The following is a 20,242-nucleotide window of genomic DNA, read 5'->3' on the forward strand; positions in this document are numbered from 1 at the left end:
AGAAACAGGGCACCGAGGCCCGGGCCGAGGAGCTGGAGTCCCGGGTCAGTATTTACAGAGTCCTTATGCTAAATGGTAATAAAAGGAACTTATTACTTTAAGTCACTGATCCCACCAAAAGCGAGTACTGATGAGCTATCTGCAATAGAAACGAACAAAAGATAGTCATTCCCGTGTAAAATAAAGAGCGAGCTATTTATAGTTCATCGCTCGCTTCCGTTACCATCGAGTTTCATATTTACACCGGAGCGACTAGTGGCGACTATTTATTGTTCGTTTCTATTGCTGATAGCACATCGCTTAGTCGCTTTTGGTGGGACCAGTGCCTTAAGTTGTGCGGAGATAACGCCCTTCAGCCACCAGTTACGTCAACAGGATGCTTCGCAATTCATGATTCGATTGAGTTGATAATGTTTTTAGAAGAATGGTAATGTACCTAGTTAGAATTAGAATACGGTTAAATATTTTTTATAGGACATTCTTACACAGATTGACTGAGTCCCACGGTAAGCTCAAGAAGGCTTGTGTTGCAGATACTTAGACAAAGATATATATAACATACAAATACTTACAAATACATAGAAAACATCTCAGGAGCAAATATCTGTGCTCATCACACAAATAAATGCCCTTACCCGGATTCGAACCCGGGACCGCGGCGTAGCAGGCAGGGTCACCACGCGCTAGGTCAGACCGGTCGTCAAGATTTCGAAGAAGAGTCGTTTAAATGTAGTACTAGTCAAGTAACATTGGTGGTTGTTAGCAGGTGGGCAGCTACGAGCACATGAACGTGGTGTCGCGGCGCGGGGACTCGCCGCCCCTCGCCGCGTCCCCCTCGCGCCCGCACCTCGCGCCCATACACAAGTACCACACGGTAAGTGAACCGGTTACGCTGTGTAATGTAACCGGTTATGTTGTATAAAGTAACCGGTTTTGTGTGTAGGGTAATCAAAGTTTAATGAAATTGTTTATGTAAAACAATCTTAATAGAGGAATAAAAATAAATATATAAAGGGTATTTTCAAATAATAGTAAAAACCGGTTGTGTTGATCCTTGCTTTGATAATAATGAATAATAATGATAAATTGACAAAGCTCGTCCAATTTTGTCATAATTATAGTAACATTTACATATTGTGTATTACCCTATCTTATGAAATTGTTACCCTATCTTATGTGTCGAAAAATCATTCGTGATGTATATTTCTGTGTTTCTGTACCAGTTAATATAACTTGTAATCATTCATCAAATGAAAACAATTTATGGCTGTGTAAATTAAGAAGAGTGGAAGTTGTTTCAATCAATCAACCAATCATTATTTATTTATTTCAATCAGATAATTTAAATTAATTTCAGCCGCATTGTGATGTCATCATGTAAATTATTTAAAAATCTGATTGAACTCGATGTTTAAATGTGTCGTGATTTTTTCAATTTATATTGCACTACACTTGTGGATGTTATCTACGGTTACAGCAACTATAACCCACGATATATTTAAGAAAAAAGTATCCGTAGACTTAAAGAAATAGTACAAGGTGACTTGAGGATTTTGTGATCTGGTCCGTTTAAGGGTTACGTTATACGTTTGGTCAATAATAGTGTATGAACATAGGCCCCGGCGTCGATGTCCCCCGCGCACGCGCACTACCGCCCCCCGCCGTCGTCCGAGAGCCTGCCGTCGAGCCAGGTCTGTCGCCGCTTGCAACGCTACTCTTGTCATGTTCATGTTCAAAGACGCAACGTTGCCAATTGTATTACATCTAAATAAAGCTTGACTCTATGTGTTCAAGGTTTAAAAAAAGGGCATTAAAAATTCAAATAATTCCTTATTTCATTGATGATAAAATTCTACTTTAATATGTACGGTATTTAATCATTGTTCAAGTTCATAGTTTTTATTGTATATAAGAATCAGGTAATCATTAAAGTAGCCAATGGCATGATTGATATACTAAATAACCGGATGCTTTAGTCAAATTATCGACGAAAACAATCATCATGTGACTGAGTCATACATATAGCTGGAACTTCAATTAAAATTACCGGTTACATTGATTAAACCGGTATTAGATGAGATTTCATTGAGACAAGCGTTGGCGTAAATTTGTAGATAAAGACAATATTATAAGTCGACTCAACATCCAGGTTACGCAACCAACCGGTCGCGACTTGAGACAAATTGAATCACTAGTGTGATGTGACATGACAACTCTTGAGTAAAATAACCTCGATGCTAATAAGCAGGAATGTTTTTAGATGAAATCGTATAACTATCTAATGTAATTTTCGATTTACAAAAAACATTGAAAAAAATTGGCTCCGTTACGTCTTATTACTGATGATTTTGTCAGTTGCAGTGCACCTTCACGAAAACAGCTTCTGCGTCAATATTATATGCGTCCATGTTTGCCGAGTGAACACAAATGTATTTAGAATTATCTTTAATATGCAATGCAGCTTGTAAATTTATGTCAAATCGATCGATTACCTTAGTTATCGTACAAATCACATATATTTTTTTCTAGTACTTCTAATCCTTGTAGTTTATTATGATCACTTAAAATAATGTTTATTTTCTATATGAATATTTAATCATAAGCATTTTAGTACAATATAATATACCTATGCAACACATAATTCATAAGTAAAATAAATAGCTTTTATGTATTCTGATTGTTTAAATGTAAGTATTCGTTTTGCTATTCCACACACAAATAGAAACATACATGTATTAAATAATAGTTATTAGACTGATGTGTAAAATGCTATATTTCCATGTTGAAATACTAATAAAATATTCGATATGTAACTTTTAAATATATTGCTTTGTTATGTATTCCTATTCCTATTCTTAAAATTATAAAAATACGCTTTGCAATCGGCACAAGCACTGCTTCAAAAAGTAGTTAGGCGAAGCTTATATATGTTATGTGTAAGTTTATAAAAGGATAATATATGTTTAAATCAGTACAAAACAACTGACTTCAAACATGACCTTTTATGATCATGGAATATTTAATGTTTTGAAATCTGTTGTTTGAAAAAATAATTAATTTATATTCTTAAACCATATAATAGTACATTACGATACAAGTGCGTAAAAAAAGAAGTTCGAAACGAGTGGCGATAGATTAAAACACGACCGAAGGGAGTGTTTTTAAATCGACACGAGTCACGAATTTCCTTTTCGCACGTGTATCGTACGACGTTTATCAGTACAGATGAGCCTCCGAAGTTTCGACCAGGCATATAATGAACCACTTCTCGCACTAGTGCGTACTGAAATAGTACATTGTGCAACAAGGGGAGGAAGTTGAATATTACTAACGAGAGTAAGTTAAATCGCGACGGCTTGCCGGAGCGATTTAAGAATCGAGTTAGTAATATTCATACTCCCCGAGTTACACACAATGTTTTTCATCACACTCGCAATGCAAAAAATATGTAAATAGATGTAAAAAAGTTAAGTACGGTACAAGAAATTTCATTATTCCCTTGGGAGAACGATTTTTCTATAACTCACGCTCCGCCTGCGAGCAATTAGCACATTTAAAGTGCGGGTGTGATGAAAACATATTTTCTGTATTCAATAGGATCTTATTAGTTATATTCTAGTGATCTAAACTGCAGTGTAAAATGAGAGACCGATATACATTTTATATAGCATAAGCATATTTGAATAGGTACCTAATACGCATGTAACCTAGTAATATTATATCTAGTCTTTCAATTATCTTCTTTACATACCTATAATTTATGTAAAATCCCTTCCTCTCTAATCTAATTTAGGTAGATGTAATCCTGCATTAGGAATGTAAACATAAACTTAACAGTGTAATTTATCCTCCATGGAACCGCTTTTTTCCTTGTCAGTAAACTTATCCTCACTATCGGTAGTTTTAACGATTTCCCTTAAATATAGCCATTAGGGCATTTTTGTTAGTCTTATATTAATTTTCAGGTAATAGTTTATCTGAAAATGCATACTTATTATAGCAATGAAAATTATCTGGAAAAGTTAGGCTAAATCTTATACGGTCTATGTTTTTGATGACGTAGCTTTGTTTTGAGATGATATATTCTATTTATGTATAACAATGAAAAATATGATTCTCCGGTATAAATGTAAGGCCTGAGTGCACGTGCACGCTCATCAAAGGATGTGCATGTCATATAATTGAAGCTCATACAAGTGAATTAATTTTTATTAAGCAGAAACGTCTGCTAACGATTCTAAACATTTTTATATTAAAGGAAAAAATTGAAAAATTTACGCTTCCGGCGGGACTTGAACCCGCACCATTTTTGCAATCCGTGCAATGCTCTTACCAATTGAGCTACGGAAGCCACGCCGGACCTCGCAAAATCTTTCCATACCTTTCCTTTTTGTACACACGTCTTGGGGTGACGTCTAGCGCCATCTACCGACAGACTATTAAAAAGCGTAAATTTTTCCATTTTTTCCTTTAATATAAAAATGCTCATACAAGTGTCCTCAAGTGTCAAGTGTGTGTGTTTGTATTGTATTGTATTGTATTGTGTCCTATATCGCTGCATAAGGTGCACGCGAGCTTGCCCGCCCCGCATCACGCCCCGCCGAACCGAACCGAACCATCGTGAACCGAACGTCCACTCAGGCCTTACAGAGTGCTAGGTTCTTTCTTATCGAAGTTTTATAACCGTCGCAACGTGCAATAATAACACGCTCAACAGTTACAGTTGTGCGAGGACGGAGTGGCCGCGGAAGGCGCCGAGTCGCCGCTGACGGCGCGATCGCTCCGGCTCGAGCGGGCCGCGCGCGCTCCACGCCGAGCGGGACCGGCTGAGGACGCACTACCCGGCGCCGTATGACTCGTGAGTACTGTGGTCTGGTGGTGGTTATATTTAAGAAATATGGTGGTGAATAAAGGCAACGTTGTTAATTATACTGATTTAAAACAATGCTCAATAAACTCATTTGCCTAGTGATTTGATTTTTAAACCAATGCTGCGAGGAAAACTGATAGTTTTTGGCTTGCCCAAGCAACTTTGTCTGTTTGGTAAGAATGTCATTACAGCTATTGAACTGATTCTGTTAGTTTTAAACTATCACAAAACTCCTTGTTGTTTGTGTGTTGATTTGTAATATTTATTTTTACATGACCAATAACCCATTTTTCTTATCTATACGTTTTTTAAACAATATTTTCAATTTTCACGCTGCCAGGACTTCAATAATGTCAGGATCTATGACGCGGATCCCAATACACAGGTGCAGCCTCGTTCCTAAACCGTTCCATCCGTCCGCCGGACCTCTGGTCCGACCCAGTCTGGCCCGACCGAGTCGGTCTGACAGTGAGCTCGCTAGCGCCCTCTGCGACTGTCCAGACACGCTGTTTAGTTACGTGCCGCATAAAATATGCGTCAAGTCGAACGTTTACAAAATACTGGATAATTATTTGTTTTATCATCCAAGTTTAGTCAAATCCGCAAGTTATATTTAATTTGTTAATAGTTTTGATAGATAGGAACAAAGTTATAAACGATTCTAGTAAAAACCGGTTATTTATAGTAACCGGTTAGATTTAACGGATACAAACCTGTTTAAAACGATTTTAGTAGAAACCGGTTAAGTAGTTATTTAGCGGAACCGGTTATTTTATTATCCATTGTGATATTTAAAACTAATTCAGTGAATACTGGGAAGCCTTTTGAATTTACTTTTAAGTTCTCAAAGAACAAGAATTTATGACAATGCTAGAACTTAGAAAAAGTAAAGTACATAGACTAATAACTATTTATTTTTATATAGGAAAGCTAACAGTTGAAAATATTGTCATCTTCCAAGTCATATTTTATATGTTACGACAAATAAAAAATGGAATTACTAAGAAGTGTAATTATTCTCGCCTATCAATACTAAAAAGTGCACCAGTGGATGGGTATGTTGAATTCATGGATTAAGTGTGACCCTTTCCTTGTAGAGGCTTACCTTGATACCTTAGTGATTCCATTTTGTTCAGTGTCGTAGGCCAGAATATTTTAGAGCTACAAAACACATGAAACTATTTTTTGATAAATATCATGTTTAAACGATTCGAGTTATTAAGTTATTAACTTTTCAATAAATAAAACCGTTTTATCAGTCGCCAAGCACTTTAAACATTTTCCTTAATTCAGATTCTTAACAATGATATGTAAAATTACTTACTTTTTTGTCAATAAAAATCTCATTTTTAATTTCTCATTAAATCGTTAAATAATATTCTGAGAAGGACAACTGAATAAAGAAAGCTATATAAAGTATATTAGAAAAAGATGGCGCTAGTGTGCACTGAACCATGCCAATATTTTCGAAGTGAAACTTCTAATGTGACTTCCAACTGACAGCGTTGAAGTACGTGAAACCAGCGTTAAACGCTCAGTGTTCCCGACTCGAATTTAGAAATACCCCTTCCTATTTTCATTTTCACATTACGAAGTTTCACGTCTTCCGCGCGGAGGGACTCCACGCACATTTTTTTTAACTCTGCAAATTATATTGAGCATAGAACTAAATTTTTGCTCCCGTATGGCTGTTAAAAAAAGTGTCGTACGTAAGCAAGCTTTATAAAACATTCGTATCACTTTAAACTTAGGCTACGCCATACCTATCTTCGTCTACCCGCTACACAATCTCAACACCAAATCAGCCCAGACCTTTTATATTTCCAGGCCTCTAAATGTGAGTGTTCCCAGCAGCTCGAGCCAGGAGTCGCTGGCGGCGGGCGGCGCGTGGGGCGGCGCGTCGCCGGGGCTGCCGCGCGGCGTGGCGGCCGCCGCCTCCGCCGTGTCCATCGCCTCCATGCACCAGCAGAAGAAGAGGGGCATCAAGAGCTCGCTGGGGAGGTTCTTCAGCAAGAAGGAGAAGGCTGGGATGCCGGTGAGTCTTGTGAACGTTATATTACTCTTTTGCGAGATAGAATGACACCGGCACGACACTTATTGTGCCGGAACCGGTTTTATACAAATTAACCGGTTTTTATTATAGAACGTTTTTTAACTCATCATTAGAAATGAATTAGTTAAGTTAGGCAAAATAAATGCAAAAAATGTGTGTAGGTAGATAAAAAACTGAAACACCTAAATCGGACACCGGTTTGTTCTGATTTTGTGTCATTAAATTGTAGTGGATGGACTAAATTACGAAACAGACTGTTAAAAATTACAAATTTTATCCGAACCGGCCACTGCATTTGTCGAAATGATTCATCAGAAATTTAAATTGTTATTTTTTTCACAGATGCAGCAAGGCGGCCAACCGCGGTCGCTGTCGTCGGCATCTTCGTTAGGATTATCATCGTTAGCCGACGACGCGCCGGAGGCTGCGCCCGCGCCTCTAGTACAAGACTACGCTCGCAATAAGAGCAAGTAAGTAAAGACTAGATTTAATCTGGAGGTATCACTCCGGCCCTGGACAGAAAACTTTATCTTACAATATACCACAAATGCAATAGATTCCTGTTCAATAGCAGTGGCGGAACACATATATCACTTGTTTTCCACTATTTTGTCTGCACTTAGGGAGCTGAGCAATTCAGGTATTAATTAGAAAGTTGGTCCGCTTGGTATGTGCCTTAATAGATGGTCAATAATATTTCCAGAGTTCCTTGGGATTAACATATAACAATGTCGATAGAATTCCAAAAACCGGCGAAATTTGAAAACCATATTCTTATTTCACAGAGACCGCGACTACCGACACGAATTACTAGGCGAAGCTATGCGCGCCGGCACACCATTCGCGCTATGGAACGGTCCTACCGTAGTCGCGTGGCTAGAGCTATGGGTGGGCATGCCTGCCTGGTATGTGGCCGCTTGTCGCGCTAATGTGAAGAGCGGAGCTATTATGTCTGCACTGTCTGACCAGGAGATTCAGAGGGAGATTGGTAAGTGAATTAGTTGCAGAAAATTATTTGAAAAGCATTATATCCTACTGACTGCGCCAGTAAGTATGAACTTTTTGAAGCGTAAAGCGCTATGGGTGGGCAATTGGGTATGCCTGCCGGGTATGTGGCCATTTGTCGCGCTAATGTAAAGAGTGGAGCTAAAATGTCTGCATTGTGTAACCAAGAAATTCATAGGGAGATAATCAAGAGTGAATAGACATTTTCTGAGAAAACATGCTTCATCCTAGACTGCATCGGCACTTTCCATCAGGTGAGATTGTGATCAAATAATTTACCTGTTTCTCATAAAACAGATGTAAAGCATTTTTTTAATTAGTAATATATCCTACTGATTGTGCCAGTAAAACATACAAACAGTAATTCTACAACTAAATAAAGTCACTAGTAGGTATCTTCTTGTGAGACTCGTCTATAATAATAGTCGAATTAAACTATTGAATCATAATTTCAGGCATAAGCAACCCCTCCACCGGCTGAAGCTGCGGCTGGCGATCCAGGAGATGGTGTCCCTCACGTCGCCCTCCGCGCCGAGAGGACGGCGTGCGCGGCGCTCGCCTTCGGGGACATGAACCATGAGTGGATCGGGAACGTGTGGCTGCCTTCACTAGGTATGTCCCTCGTTTAGACCAACCGGTTTGCAGTGCCGGCCCGTGCGCTCGATCAGAGTAGAGCGAGTTTGAGTTTCGGCGCTCTTGGTAAAAGTTTTTCTGTAGGTATAGGAAGAAAAATCGCGAGCGCGAATTTTTTTCCTTAGGCTTAATTTCGGTGTTTTATTACTGCAGGTATGCCCTTCGGTTTCCAAGTGCTTTGAAGTTCTCTCATCGTCACGCTTACGCTTCTTTGACTCATACAAAATTGCGCCTCTGTTTACGATTTTGGCGCCCCTTTGCCAATTGGCGCCTAGAGCGGCCGCTCCACTCGCTCTACCCTTAATCCGGGCCTGCCGGTTTGGCTGTATACTGTATAGTTATATTGGTTAATAAAACACAGCGCGGGGGCGTTTGCCTTCGGGTACATGAACCATGAGTGGATCGGCATCATTTTTAACCAAACATAGACATGAGTTTTTCAGGTTTAAGGGTCTCCCCAAACTTACCAACGCGGATCAAAAATCACTCGTTAGTATGAACATGCGTACGCTTGCGTCCAGCAACGACGACGCGTAAGCGTCATTATACTAACTAGCGATTTTTGGTCGGCCAGAGCCGATTTCGCATCGATAGGTTTGGGGAAACGCTTAGAATCGTCACGGAAAATATATGAATTTTTGGTTCTAACTTGTAACTATTAGAGCCGCTGTTCACTTTCTCCATAGAATTCATGTCATTTTACTGACGTTACTACTCAGTTTGGCTATGAGACCGGTTAATAAAACCGGCTAACATTATTCTTTATTCACTCCCTTGGATAAATCACCCAATTTTGTAAACCGATATTTGAGCAGTTAAAGACTGCATTGGTTTACCTCCAGTACATCAACTATTTAAAAAAAAATCTACCTCTATAAAAAAATATTACACCGGTTAAGATAATTAATTTTATTATGACCTTATGTCATATAAAACCGGTTAAGTATAATGTTATTGTGTGTTACAGGATTACCTCAATACCGGACGACGTTCATGGAATGTCTAGTGGATGCGCGGATGTTGGAACACCTCACCAAGCGGGACCTGCGCACGCAGCTCAAGATGGTCGACAGCTTCCATAGGTAAACACGATATTTATTTGATTATAATAGTGTAAAACATTAATATAGCACATAAGTACCAAAATGTGCCAAATATTCTAAGGTAAGTAATGTATGCTACAAAAATACAAACCGGTTATTTTATGTAATACAACCGGTTATTTAGTATGAACATGCTATGGAGCTCTGCCCAGGCCCGCGCAGTCTCAAGCAAGCGCGGCTCCTTTCTACGATTCAGATTCCGGCGTAGCGCCTAAGGTTGGTGCTGCTTCTGATGAAGACCTGCTCGGGCCTGCTCGGCACCCTCGCCCCGAGCGTTCGACCAGGAAAAGTCCCGCAGAGCCGTGTTCTCGTCGATAAAGTTATCTCAGGCCTTCAATTATTGTACAAGAAGTACTTGCTACTTTTTATTTTTCTTTTGTACCGGCATTTTATAACTTTTATGTATTATTTTGTTCTACCACCGCATTTAAAATATACAATAACAATACTGTCTCTTCAATGAATGTCACATAAGCTGTCAGTTTGACATTGCGTTTAATTTATGCTTAACAGAGTCGTATTTTTCTGATGGTTATTTTTGTGGTATATTTGTATCTCCTAGTGAGTATTATATTCTTTGATTTGTATACATATTATTTATTTTCTTTTTCTCTTTGTTACTTCAGCTGTCACTGTATATTTTTTCATTAGTTAGAAAAAGTGTTCACTTTATATAAATGACAACTGCCGGCGAGTGGATGAGGTGAAATTGAATGTTTAGAAATTTTATATTGTTATATTTATTAGTATATTATCATTACTTATATATTCAGATAGTTAGGTTTATATACGCTACTCATATTATAGTTACAAACTTGTACTTACCATGTCAGATTTGTTAAATGCCAGTTTAGAAAGTGAATTCTTTTCTCTTTCGTCCTCTAGCCAGTACGACTCCTTGAGCGATGCTTCAGATCTGCCAGACTTAAGTGATCGGTTGCACTGCACTTTTCAATCCGCCGTAAAAAACTTTAACGTTGTTCACATTAATGCACAGAGCATTCCTGCTCATTTTCCTGATTTGCTTGCCACGTTTAGCACAAAGAACATTCACGCCATCTTGATCTCCGAAACATGGTTGAAACCATCGCTTCCATCTACCCTCTATCCATTACCGGGTTACCGTTTATTTCGTAATGACAGGACGGGTACTAGGAACGGTGGAAACAACATAGTTCGAGGTGGTGGTGTTGCCATATACATTAGAGGTGATTTTTCTTGTCAAGTGGTTTCTCAATCCCCAACTACCTATTCCAACTCGCCGGAATATTTATTTCTTAATGTCACTTTACATCATAGTAAAGTACTCTTAGGAGTCTTCTACAGCCCTTCCTCTGATGTTAACTTCTTTGACGTTCTCGACAATGAATTAGCAACTCTTGCCCCGCAATTCGATCATTCCGTTGTAATGGGTGATTTCAATACCTGCCTAGTAAAAAACGACCACCGAACTGTGAAGCTTCAGCAACTCGCTACTTCTTTAAATTTTCATATTTTACCTCTTGGCCCCACTCATTTCCCTCACAACGGTCCTCCATCCCTTTTGGATTTAATCTTGACTTCTTCCCCTAATCTTGTATCATTTCATGGCCAATTTAATGCAGCAGCTTTTTCAAACCATGACCTTATTTATGCTTCTTTTAAAATTCGCCCCCCCAAACGCCGGCACAAAATAGTTATGCGACGCAATCTTCAGAATGTGGATCGACAGGCGCTTCTCGCTGACCTATATAAGATATGTTGGAAGGATTTGGAAGAGGCCCCTGACGTAGACTTGAAGATAGATACTTTTAATAGTTTGTTGCTTGCGGCTTTTGACAAACACGCTCCTTTAACACCGATGCGTGTTAAACATCTCCCTGCGCCATGGCTTACCCCGGACATCAAGGAACTGATGGCGAAAAGGAATAGCGCTCGAATAAAGCTTAGACATAAGCCTTCAGAGACCAACCATCAAAATTATGTTAAGCTACGAAACCGCTGCAATAGGGCTTGCAGAGATGCTAGGCGTAGGTACATTTATAAAACAATTGACGAATGTCCCCCCACTAGGTTATGGAGCTTCCTGAAGTCCCTCGGGGTAGGCAAAGCTCCGAATGATTTTGCGAATGTCCCAGACCTTGACAATATTAATCTGCACTTTAGCTCGTCGCCCGTTAATCTTAACCCTGCTGCAAAAGAAAAATCTTTAGCTCTTCTAGCTAACTCCCGGCACCCAAACTGTACTACCTTTGAGCTTGGTAATATCTCACCCGAAGAAACACATGCTATTCTCAAGTCACTTAAAACGAAAGCCGTTGGGGAGGATAATCTTAGTTTAGATATGATTATGCTCGTAGCAGACTTTATCTCCCCCATCATATCTCATATTATTAATTTTTCCTTTTCGTCCGGTATGTTTCCTTCTATCTGGAAACTCGCGAGTGTAATTCCTCTCCCAAAAGTCTCCAACCCTTCTTCTATCTCCGAATTTCGTCCTATCTCTATTCTGCCTATTCTCTCCAAGGTTATTGAACACTTTGTTAATCGACGCCTTACTTCACATCTCAACCAAAATAACCTTTTTAATCCACTTCAGTCGGGTTTCCGCCCCGGGCATAGCACAGTCACAGCATTGGTTAAGGTCACTGACGATATTCGTTATAATATTGAAAATAAAAAGGTCACTATCTTGGTTCTTTTGGACTTTAGTAGTGCCTTTAATACGGTGGACTTCGATATACTTCTTGCGTTTCTTAATAATCTTAATTTTTCCCCTATATCTCTGTCCTGGTTCAGTAGTTACCTTTTTGGGAGGCGGCAGCGAGTCCGGATTGATGACAAGGTCTCCGAATGGACTGAACTTTTGGCCGGTGTCCCCCAGGGAGGTGTACTGTCACCATTACTATTTTCCATTTTTATTGATAGCATTACTAAGCGTTTGAAATCCTCGTATCACCTTTATGCGGACGATTTACAAATATATTCAGCGTCCAACCTTGACGACGTCAGTTCTCTAGTAGGCCAAATTAACTCTGACTTGGAAGCAATAAGTGAATGGGCATCATCGTTTGGGCTGAAAGTTAACACCGCAAAGTCGCAAGCAATAATCATTGGTAGTCCTTACTCCATCTCCAAACTGCCTCACCAGGTTCTACCAGATATATTGTTCGAGGGAACTCCGATTCCGTTCTCTTCCACTGTCAAAAACCTCGGTATTGTTATGGACCAAACGCTTTCATGGGACCCTCAAGTCTCCGAAATAAGTCGTAAGATTTTTGCCTCTCTACATTCCCTCAAGCGTCTGCAGAACTTCCTCCCGCATCAGACTAAGGTTATGTTGGCTCAGTCTCTTTTACTTCCTCTTCTCGATTATGCCGATATTTCTTTTCTCGATCTAAGACAGGAACTGCTTGACAAACTTGAACGCCTCCAGAACGTGTGCATAAGATTTATATTCGGGCTAAAGAAATTCGACCATGTTTCCCTCTTTCGCAGTCAACTCAAGTGGCTTCCCATCCGCCGTCGCAGGGATCTGCATATTCTTTCTCTCCTATTTAATGTTCTGTTTAATCCTTCGTCTCCTCTTTATCTTTCACAAAAATTTAAATTTATGGCGGACGGTAGTGGCCATCGTCTACGTTCTAGTTCTAATCTTGCACTGGCAACACCTCATCATAAATCCCGTGCGTATAGTAAATCTTTTGCAGTGCGAGCGGTTCAACTTTGGAATGAGTTGCTTCCGTCCTTAAGGAAATCGCAGTCCGTTGCCTCGCTCAAGGGGCAGTTAAAAAATCTGTGGCTATCGGAACATGGATGACTTGTTTGTAGTTACAAACAAGTCATCCACTAAACTAACTAGTTAGTTATAGATACTATATATAAATATATATTTATTTACTATATATATTGTTATATATTCTTTATATTTGATGTACCTTTTATTCCAATTTTATTTTATTATTTTTTGTTTTAGTCTCTTTTATATTTTTATGGGCTTTCCTATAAACTGTTGTACTAAGTGCTATATTTGTCTACCATTCTTCATCACATTTCACCTACTCAAAGGTTAGCTGGAAGAAATCCCTTAAAGGGATAAGTTCGCCTTTGTACTGTCTATCCTGTGTCATATTTGTGTTTTGTGTTTTGTACAATAAAGAGTTTATACATACATACATACATTTATATGAAACATATTGCATACCATACCAAGAGCATTTATGATTAATGTTTTTTGTGGAAATCAAGGTTATTTCATTATCATCGAACAGAGATTCGTAAAAACGAGAGGGAGTTCTTTTCCCAGCAGTGATACATAAAAACATATGCAAACCGATTACGCTAGGTTACGAAACCGATTTTTTGACAGTTATCGGTCTTCAACCCTAGTGTCATCATGATGTGCATTAATTATGGTCGATGTTTTTTATTATAATAAAATACATATAGATAGGTATAGTTTTTAACTAACTCACTAATATGTTTGCGATCCAAAGAGAATCTTGGCCTCCAAAACGAGAGCACGCCACCTATCCTGATCTCTTCCTGCCAATTATCGGCTTGTATTGTATCACACACAGATCCGCCATCACACTGTCTTCCCAGCGTTATCTGGGCCGATCCCCATATGGGTATAGTTTTTATTACAAGCTTTTATTAAACTTGCCTTGTTAGTATGTTAGTTTGGGTCACAACGTTGAAGCCAAATTTGATCCACTTCCCGGTTTCCGATTGAGCTGAAATTTTGCATATGTAAATCACGTGACAATAATTATGGTATCATGGAGTTGATCTGATGATGGACCATCCCCATCAAGTAAGGGGTGTTTAGAAACGTCTCGGAGAGCAGTAGATGACTGTTGAAAGAAAGGTACAGTTGGCGATAAAAGCTTGCGCCTAAAATGTTTTTTTTTTTGCAATAAAACTTATTATTTATTTATATGTTCCAGAACGTCGCTCCATTTCGGCGTGGCGTGCCTGAAGCGTGTGGGCTACAGCGTGCGCGCGCTGGAGGAGCGGCGGCGCGCGGCCGAGCACTGCTGCCGCGACGTGCTCGTGTGGAGCAACGAGCGCCTGCAGCGGTGGCTGCTCTCCATCAACCTGAAGGTAACCAGCTGCAGAACATTCCAGCACATGTGCCGACTACTGCTGGAGGAACGGCGCGCGGCCGAGCACTGCTGCCGCGACGTGCTCGTGTGGAGCAACGAGCGCCTGCAGCGGTGGCTGCTCTCCATCAACCTGAAGGTAACCAGCTGCAGAACATTCCAGCACATGTGCCGACTACTGCTGGAGGAACGGCGGCGGCCGAGCACTGCTGCCGCGACGTGCTCGTGTGGAGCAACGAGCGCCTGCAGCGGTGGCTGCTCTCCATCAACCTGAAGGTAACCAGCTGCAGAACATTCCAGCACATGTGCCGACTACTGCTGGAGGAGCGGCGGCGGCCGAGCACTGCTGCCGCGACGTGCTCGTGTGGAGCAACGAGCGCCTGCAGCGGTGGCTGCTCTCCATCAACCTGAAGGTAACCAGCTGCAGAACATTCCAGCACATGTGCCGACTACTGCTGGAGGAGCGGCGGCGGCCGAGCACTGCTGCCGCGACGTGCTCGTGTGGAGCAACGAGCGCCTGCAGCGGTGGCTGCTCTCCATCAACCTGAAGGTAACCAGCTGCAGAACATTCCAGCACATGTGCCGACTACTGCTGGAGGAGCGGCGGCGGCCGAGCACTGCTGCCGCGACGTGCTCGTGTGGAGCAACGAGCGCCTGCAGCGGTGGCTGCTCTCCATCAACCTGAAGGTAACCAGCTGCAGAACATTCCAGCACATGTGCCGACTACTGCTGGAGGAGCGGCGGCGGCCGAGCACTGCTGCCGCGACGTGCTCGTGTGGAGCAACGAGCGCCTGCAGCGGTGGCTGCTCTCCATCAACCTGAAGGTAACCAGCTGCAGAACATTCCAGCACATGTGCCGACTACTGCTGGAGGAGCGGCGGCGGCCGAGCACTGCTGCCGCGACGTGCTCGTGTGGAGCAACGAGCGCCTGCAGCGGTGGCTGCTCTCCATCAACCTGAAGGTAACCAGTTGCAGAACATTCCAGCACATGTGCCGACTACTGCTGGAGGAACGGCGGCGGCCGAGCACTGCTGCCGCGACGTGCTCGTGTGGAGCAACGAGCGCCTGCAGCGGTGGCTGCTCTCCATCAACCTGAAGGTAACCAGCTGCAGAACATTCCAGCACATGTGCCGACTACTGCTGGAGGAGCGGCGGCGGCCGAGCACTGCTGCCGCGACGTGCTCGTGTGGAGCAACGAGCGCCTGCAGCGGTGGCTGCTCTCCATCAACCTGAAGGTAACCAGCTGCAGAACATTCCAGCACATGTGCCGACTACTGCTGGAGGAACGGCGGCGGCCGAGCACTGCTGCCGCGACGTGCTCGTGTGGAGCAACGAGCGCCTGCAGCGGTGGCTGCTCTCCATCAACCTGAAGGTAACCAGCTGCAGAACATTCCAGCACATGTGCCGACTACTGCTGGAGGAGCGGCGGCGCGCGGCCGAGCACTGCTGCCGCGACGTGCTCGTGTGGAGCAACGAGCGCCTGCAGCGGTGGCTGCTCTCCATCAACCTGAAGGTAACCAGCTGCAGAACATTCCAGCACATGTGCCGACTACTGCTGGAGGAGCGGCGGCGGCCGAGCACTGCTGCCGCGACGTGCTCGTGTGGAGCAACGAGCGCCTGCAGCGGTGGCTGCTCTCCATCAACCTGAAGGTAACCAGCTGCAGAACATTCCAGCACATGTGCCGACTACTGCTGGAGGAGCGGCGGCGGCCGAGCACTGCTGCCGCGACGTGCTCGTGTGGAGCAACGAGCGCCTGCAGCGGTGGCTGCTCTCCATCAACCTGAAGGTAACCAGCTGCAGAACATTCCAGCACATGTGCCGACTACTGCTGGAGGAACGGCGGCGGCCGAGCACTGCTGCCGCGACGTGCTCGTGTGGAGCAACGAGCGCCTGCAGCGGTGGCTGCTCTCCATCAACCTGAAGGTAACCAGCTGCAGAACATTCCAGCACATGTGCCGACTACTGCTGGAGGAACGGCGGCGGCCGAGCACTGCTGCCGCGACGTGCTCGTGTGGAGCAACGAGCGCCTGCAGCGGTGGCTGCTCTCCATCAACCTGAAGGTAACCAGCTGCAGAACATTCCAGCACATGTGCCGACTACTGCTGGAGGAACGGCGGCGGCCGAGCACTGCTGCCGCGACGTGCTCGTGTGGAGCAACGAGCGCCTGCAGCGGTGGCTGCTCTCCATCAACCTGAAGGTAACCAGCTGCAGAACATTCCAGCACATGTGCCGACTACTGCTGGAGGAACGGCGGCGGCCGAGCACTGCTGCCGCGACGTGCTCGTGTGGAGCAACGAGCGCCTGCAGCGGTGGCTGCTCTCCATCAACCTGAAGGTAACCAGCTGCAGAACATTCCAGCACATGTGCCGACTACTGCTGGAGGAGCGGCGGCGGCCGAGCACTGCTGCCGCGACGTGCTCGTGTGGAGCAACGAGCGCCTGCAGCGGTGGCTGCTCTCCATCAACCTGAAGGTAACCAGCTGCAGAACATTCCAGCACATGTGCCGACTACTGCTGGAGGAGCGGCGGCGGCCGAGCACTGCTGCCGCGACGTGCTCGTGTGGAGCAACGAGCGCCTGCAGCGGTGGCTGCTCTCCATCAACCTGAAGGTAACCAGCTGCAGAACATTCCAGCACATGTGCCGACTACTGCTGGAGGAGCGGCGGCGGCCGAGCACTGCTGCCGCGACGTGCTCGTGTGGAGCAACGAGCGCCTGCAGCGGTGGCTGCTCTCCATCAACCTGAAGGTAACCAGCTGCAGAACATTCCAGCACATGTGCCGACTACTGCTGGAGGAACGGCGGCGGCCGAGCACTGCTGCCGCGACGTGCTCGTGTGGAGCAACGAGCGCCTGCAGCGGTGGCTGCTCTCCATCAACCTGAAGGTAACCAGCTGCAGAACATTCCAGCACATGTGCCGACTACTGCTGGAGGAACGGCGGCGGCCGAGCACTGCTGCCGCGACGTGCTCGTGTGGAGCAACGAGCGCCTGCAGCGGTGGCTGCTCTCCATCAACCTGAAGGTAACCAGCTGCAGAACATTCCAGCACATGTGCCGACTACTGCTGGAGGAGCGGCGGCGGCCGAGCACTGCTGCCGCGACGTGCTCGTGTGGAGCAACGAGCGCCTACAGCGCTGGCTGCTCTCCATCAACCTGAAGGTAACCAGCTGCAGATCATTCCAGCACATGTGCCGACTACTGCTGGAGGAACGGCGGCGGCCGAGCACTGCTGCCGCGACGTGCTCGTGTGGAGCAACGAGCGCCTGCAGCGGTGGCTACTCTCCATCAACCTGAAGGTAACCAGCTGCAGAACATTCCAGCACATGTGCCGACTACTGCTGGAGGAGCGGCGGCGGCCGAGCACTGCTGCCGCGACGTGCTCGTGTGGAGCAACGAGCGTCTGCAGCTGTGGCTGCTCTCCATCAACCTGAAGGTAACCAGCTGCAGAACATTCCAGCACAAGTGCCGACTACTGCTGGAGGAGCGGCGGCGGCCGAGCACTGCTGCCGCGACGTGCTCGTGTGGAGCAACGAGCGTCTGCAGCTGTGGCTGCTCTCCATCAACCTGAAGGTAACCAGCTGCAGAACATTCCAGCACATGTGCCGACTACTGCTGGAGGAGCGGCGGCGGCCGAGCACTGCTGCCGCGACGTGCTCGTGTGGAGCAACGAGCGCCTACAGCGCTGGCTGCTCTCCATCAACCTGAAGGTAACCAGCTGCAGAACATTCCAGCACATGTGCCGACTACTGCTGGAGGAGCGGCGGCGGCCGAGCACTGCTGCCGCGACGTGCTCGTGTGGAGCAACGAGCGTCTGCAGCGGTGGCTGCTCTCCATCAACCTGAAGGTAACCAGCTGCAGAACATTCCAGCACATGTGCCGACTACTGCTGGAGGAGCGGCGGCGGCCGAGCACTGCTGCCGCGACGTGCTCGTGTGGAGCAACGAGCGTCTGCAGCGGTGGCTGCTCTCCATCAACCTGAAGGTAACCAGCTGCAGAACATTCCAGCACATGTGCCGACTACTGCTGGAGGAACGGCGGCGGCCGAGCACTGCTGCCGCGACGTGCTCGTGTGGAGCAACGAGCGTCTGCAGCGGTGGCTGCTCTCCATCAACCTGAAGGTAACCAGCTGCAGAACATTCCAGCACATGTGCCGACTACTGCTGGAGGAGCGGCGGCGGCCGAGCACTGCTGCCGCGACGTGCTCGTGTGGAGCAACGAGCGCCTGCAGCGGTGGCTGCTCTCCATCAACCTGAAGGTTACTCAACTACTTTTAGCGCTTGCAGCTACGCTACACTCAATTATCAATTTCATTGTGAAACAGTTGAAAGTGACGATTACGGCACGGCATCCAAAAGGACTTCGAAAAGAAGGATCGTTTCAAATTCATGTAGATATGTTATGTACTCTGTAGTTTTTTATCAAATGACTGCAGGTTCACGTGATCTACGATATCTAATAATAGAAATGAACAAATCTAAGGAGAATTATGTAGTCTTAAAAAGTAAAAAAGGTCCGTATATTCATGAGTTCAAATCAATCTATTAACGAACCGTCGTTTAAGTACTAACCTGGTACTAACCATTCAAATTTCTAGCATTCAAACAACTAGTTGTTTTTAGGCGACCGTGACGGGTTGTCGACCCTCTCTAACCCTGTCACGGTCGCCATGTACGGAGGGCATCTAACTGAACTGTATTCAGTACAAGGCACGGTTATATAAAGTACATAAGGTTGAGTTACGTTGAGTAATGAATATAATAATATACAGAGTGGGCCTGTAACAAAGGCGAAGAATTGAACTGTAGGCTATTCTCCTTATACTGATCAACATTTGTTCAGTGACTTTTAAAAATTATGAAGTCTTTAAATTTTTAATTTTTTATACAAAATAAATTTTAGCTTCAATGTACGCCATTATTTTTGTCATTGACGTTGTCTGTCACACTTTAGACTTAACAGAATTCGCAATACATATTACCTCTTAGAAAAAACTTTCAAGGGTGATAAAAATCAAAATACAAGTTATTTTTAAAAGTCGCCGAAGAAATGTTGATCAGTATAAGGAAAATAGCCTAGAGTTCAATTCTTCGCCTTTGTTACAGGCCCCACTCTGTATACCACTACACATGTCCTAACTTATATTAATATTTGCCTTACAGGAATATGCAAATAACTTGGTGGAGAGCGGGGTCCACGGAGCACTGATCGCGCTAGATGACAATTTCGACGCCAATAGCATGGCGCTCGCGCTGCAGATTCCTACGCAGAATACGCAGGTACGATGACTTTATAGAGATAATTTATTATAGAAGAGTGTTTTGTGAAACCCACTGCTGGGTAAAGGCTTTCCCTTTTAAATACTCCATGTGCTGATATAGAACTTATCCCGCTAGAACGCATTCAAGTTAAAAATCAGACCAAGTAAATGATGGCGGGATATAATGCATACCTAACTTTATTTTGTTTAGAAGAGTCCGAACTTACCTACCGAACCGA

The 20,242-nt window shown here is 44.3% G+C and overlaps 1 protein-coding gene across 1 annotated transcript in view; it reads left to right on the forward strand.

Annotated features, from left to right (window-relative positions):
• Nucleotides 1-20,242, forward strand: part of LOC125229794 (liprin-alpha-1-like) — a 237,325-nt gene that overhangs the window by 212,023 nt on the left and 5,060 nt on the right. The window contains 13 exon segments of the mRNA XM_048134736.1: nt 764-874; nt 1,617-1,691; nt 4,718-4,797; nt 4,799-4,858; nt 5,211-5,255; nt 6,725-6,905; nt 7,266-7,393; nt 7,709-7,915; nt 8,384-8,466; nt 8,469-8,540; nt 9,529-9,643; nt 14,593-14,749; nt 19,906-20,022. Of these exon segments, the coding sequence (XP_047990693.1) occupies nt 764-874; nt 1,617-1,691; nt 4,718-4,797; nt 4,799-4,858; nt 5,211-5,255; nt 6,725-6,905; nt 7,266-7,393; nt 7,709-7,915; nt 8,384-8,466; nt 8,469-8,540; nt 9,529-9,643; nt 14,593-14,749; nt 19,906-20,022 (1,431 nt within the window).

Source organism: Leguminivora glycinivorella, chromosome 9, assembly GCF_023078275.1.
Source record: "Leguminivora glycinivorella isolate SPB_JAAS2020 chromosome 9, LegGlyc_1.1, whole genome shotgun sequence".
NCBI lineage: Eukaryota > Metazoa > Arthropoda > Insecta > Lepidoptera > Tortricidae > Leguminivora > Leguminivora glycinivorella.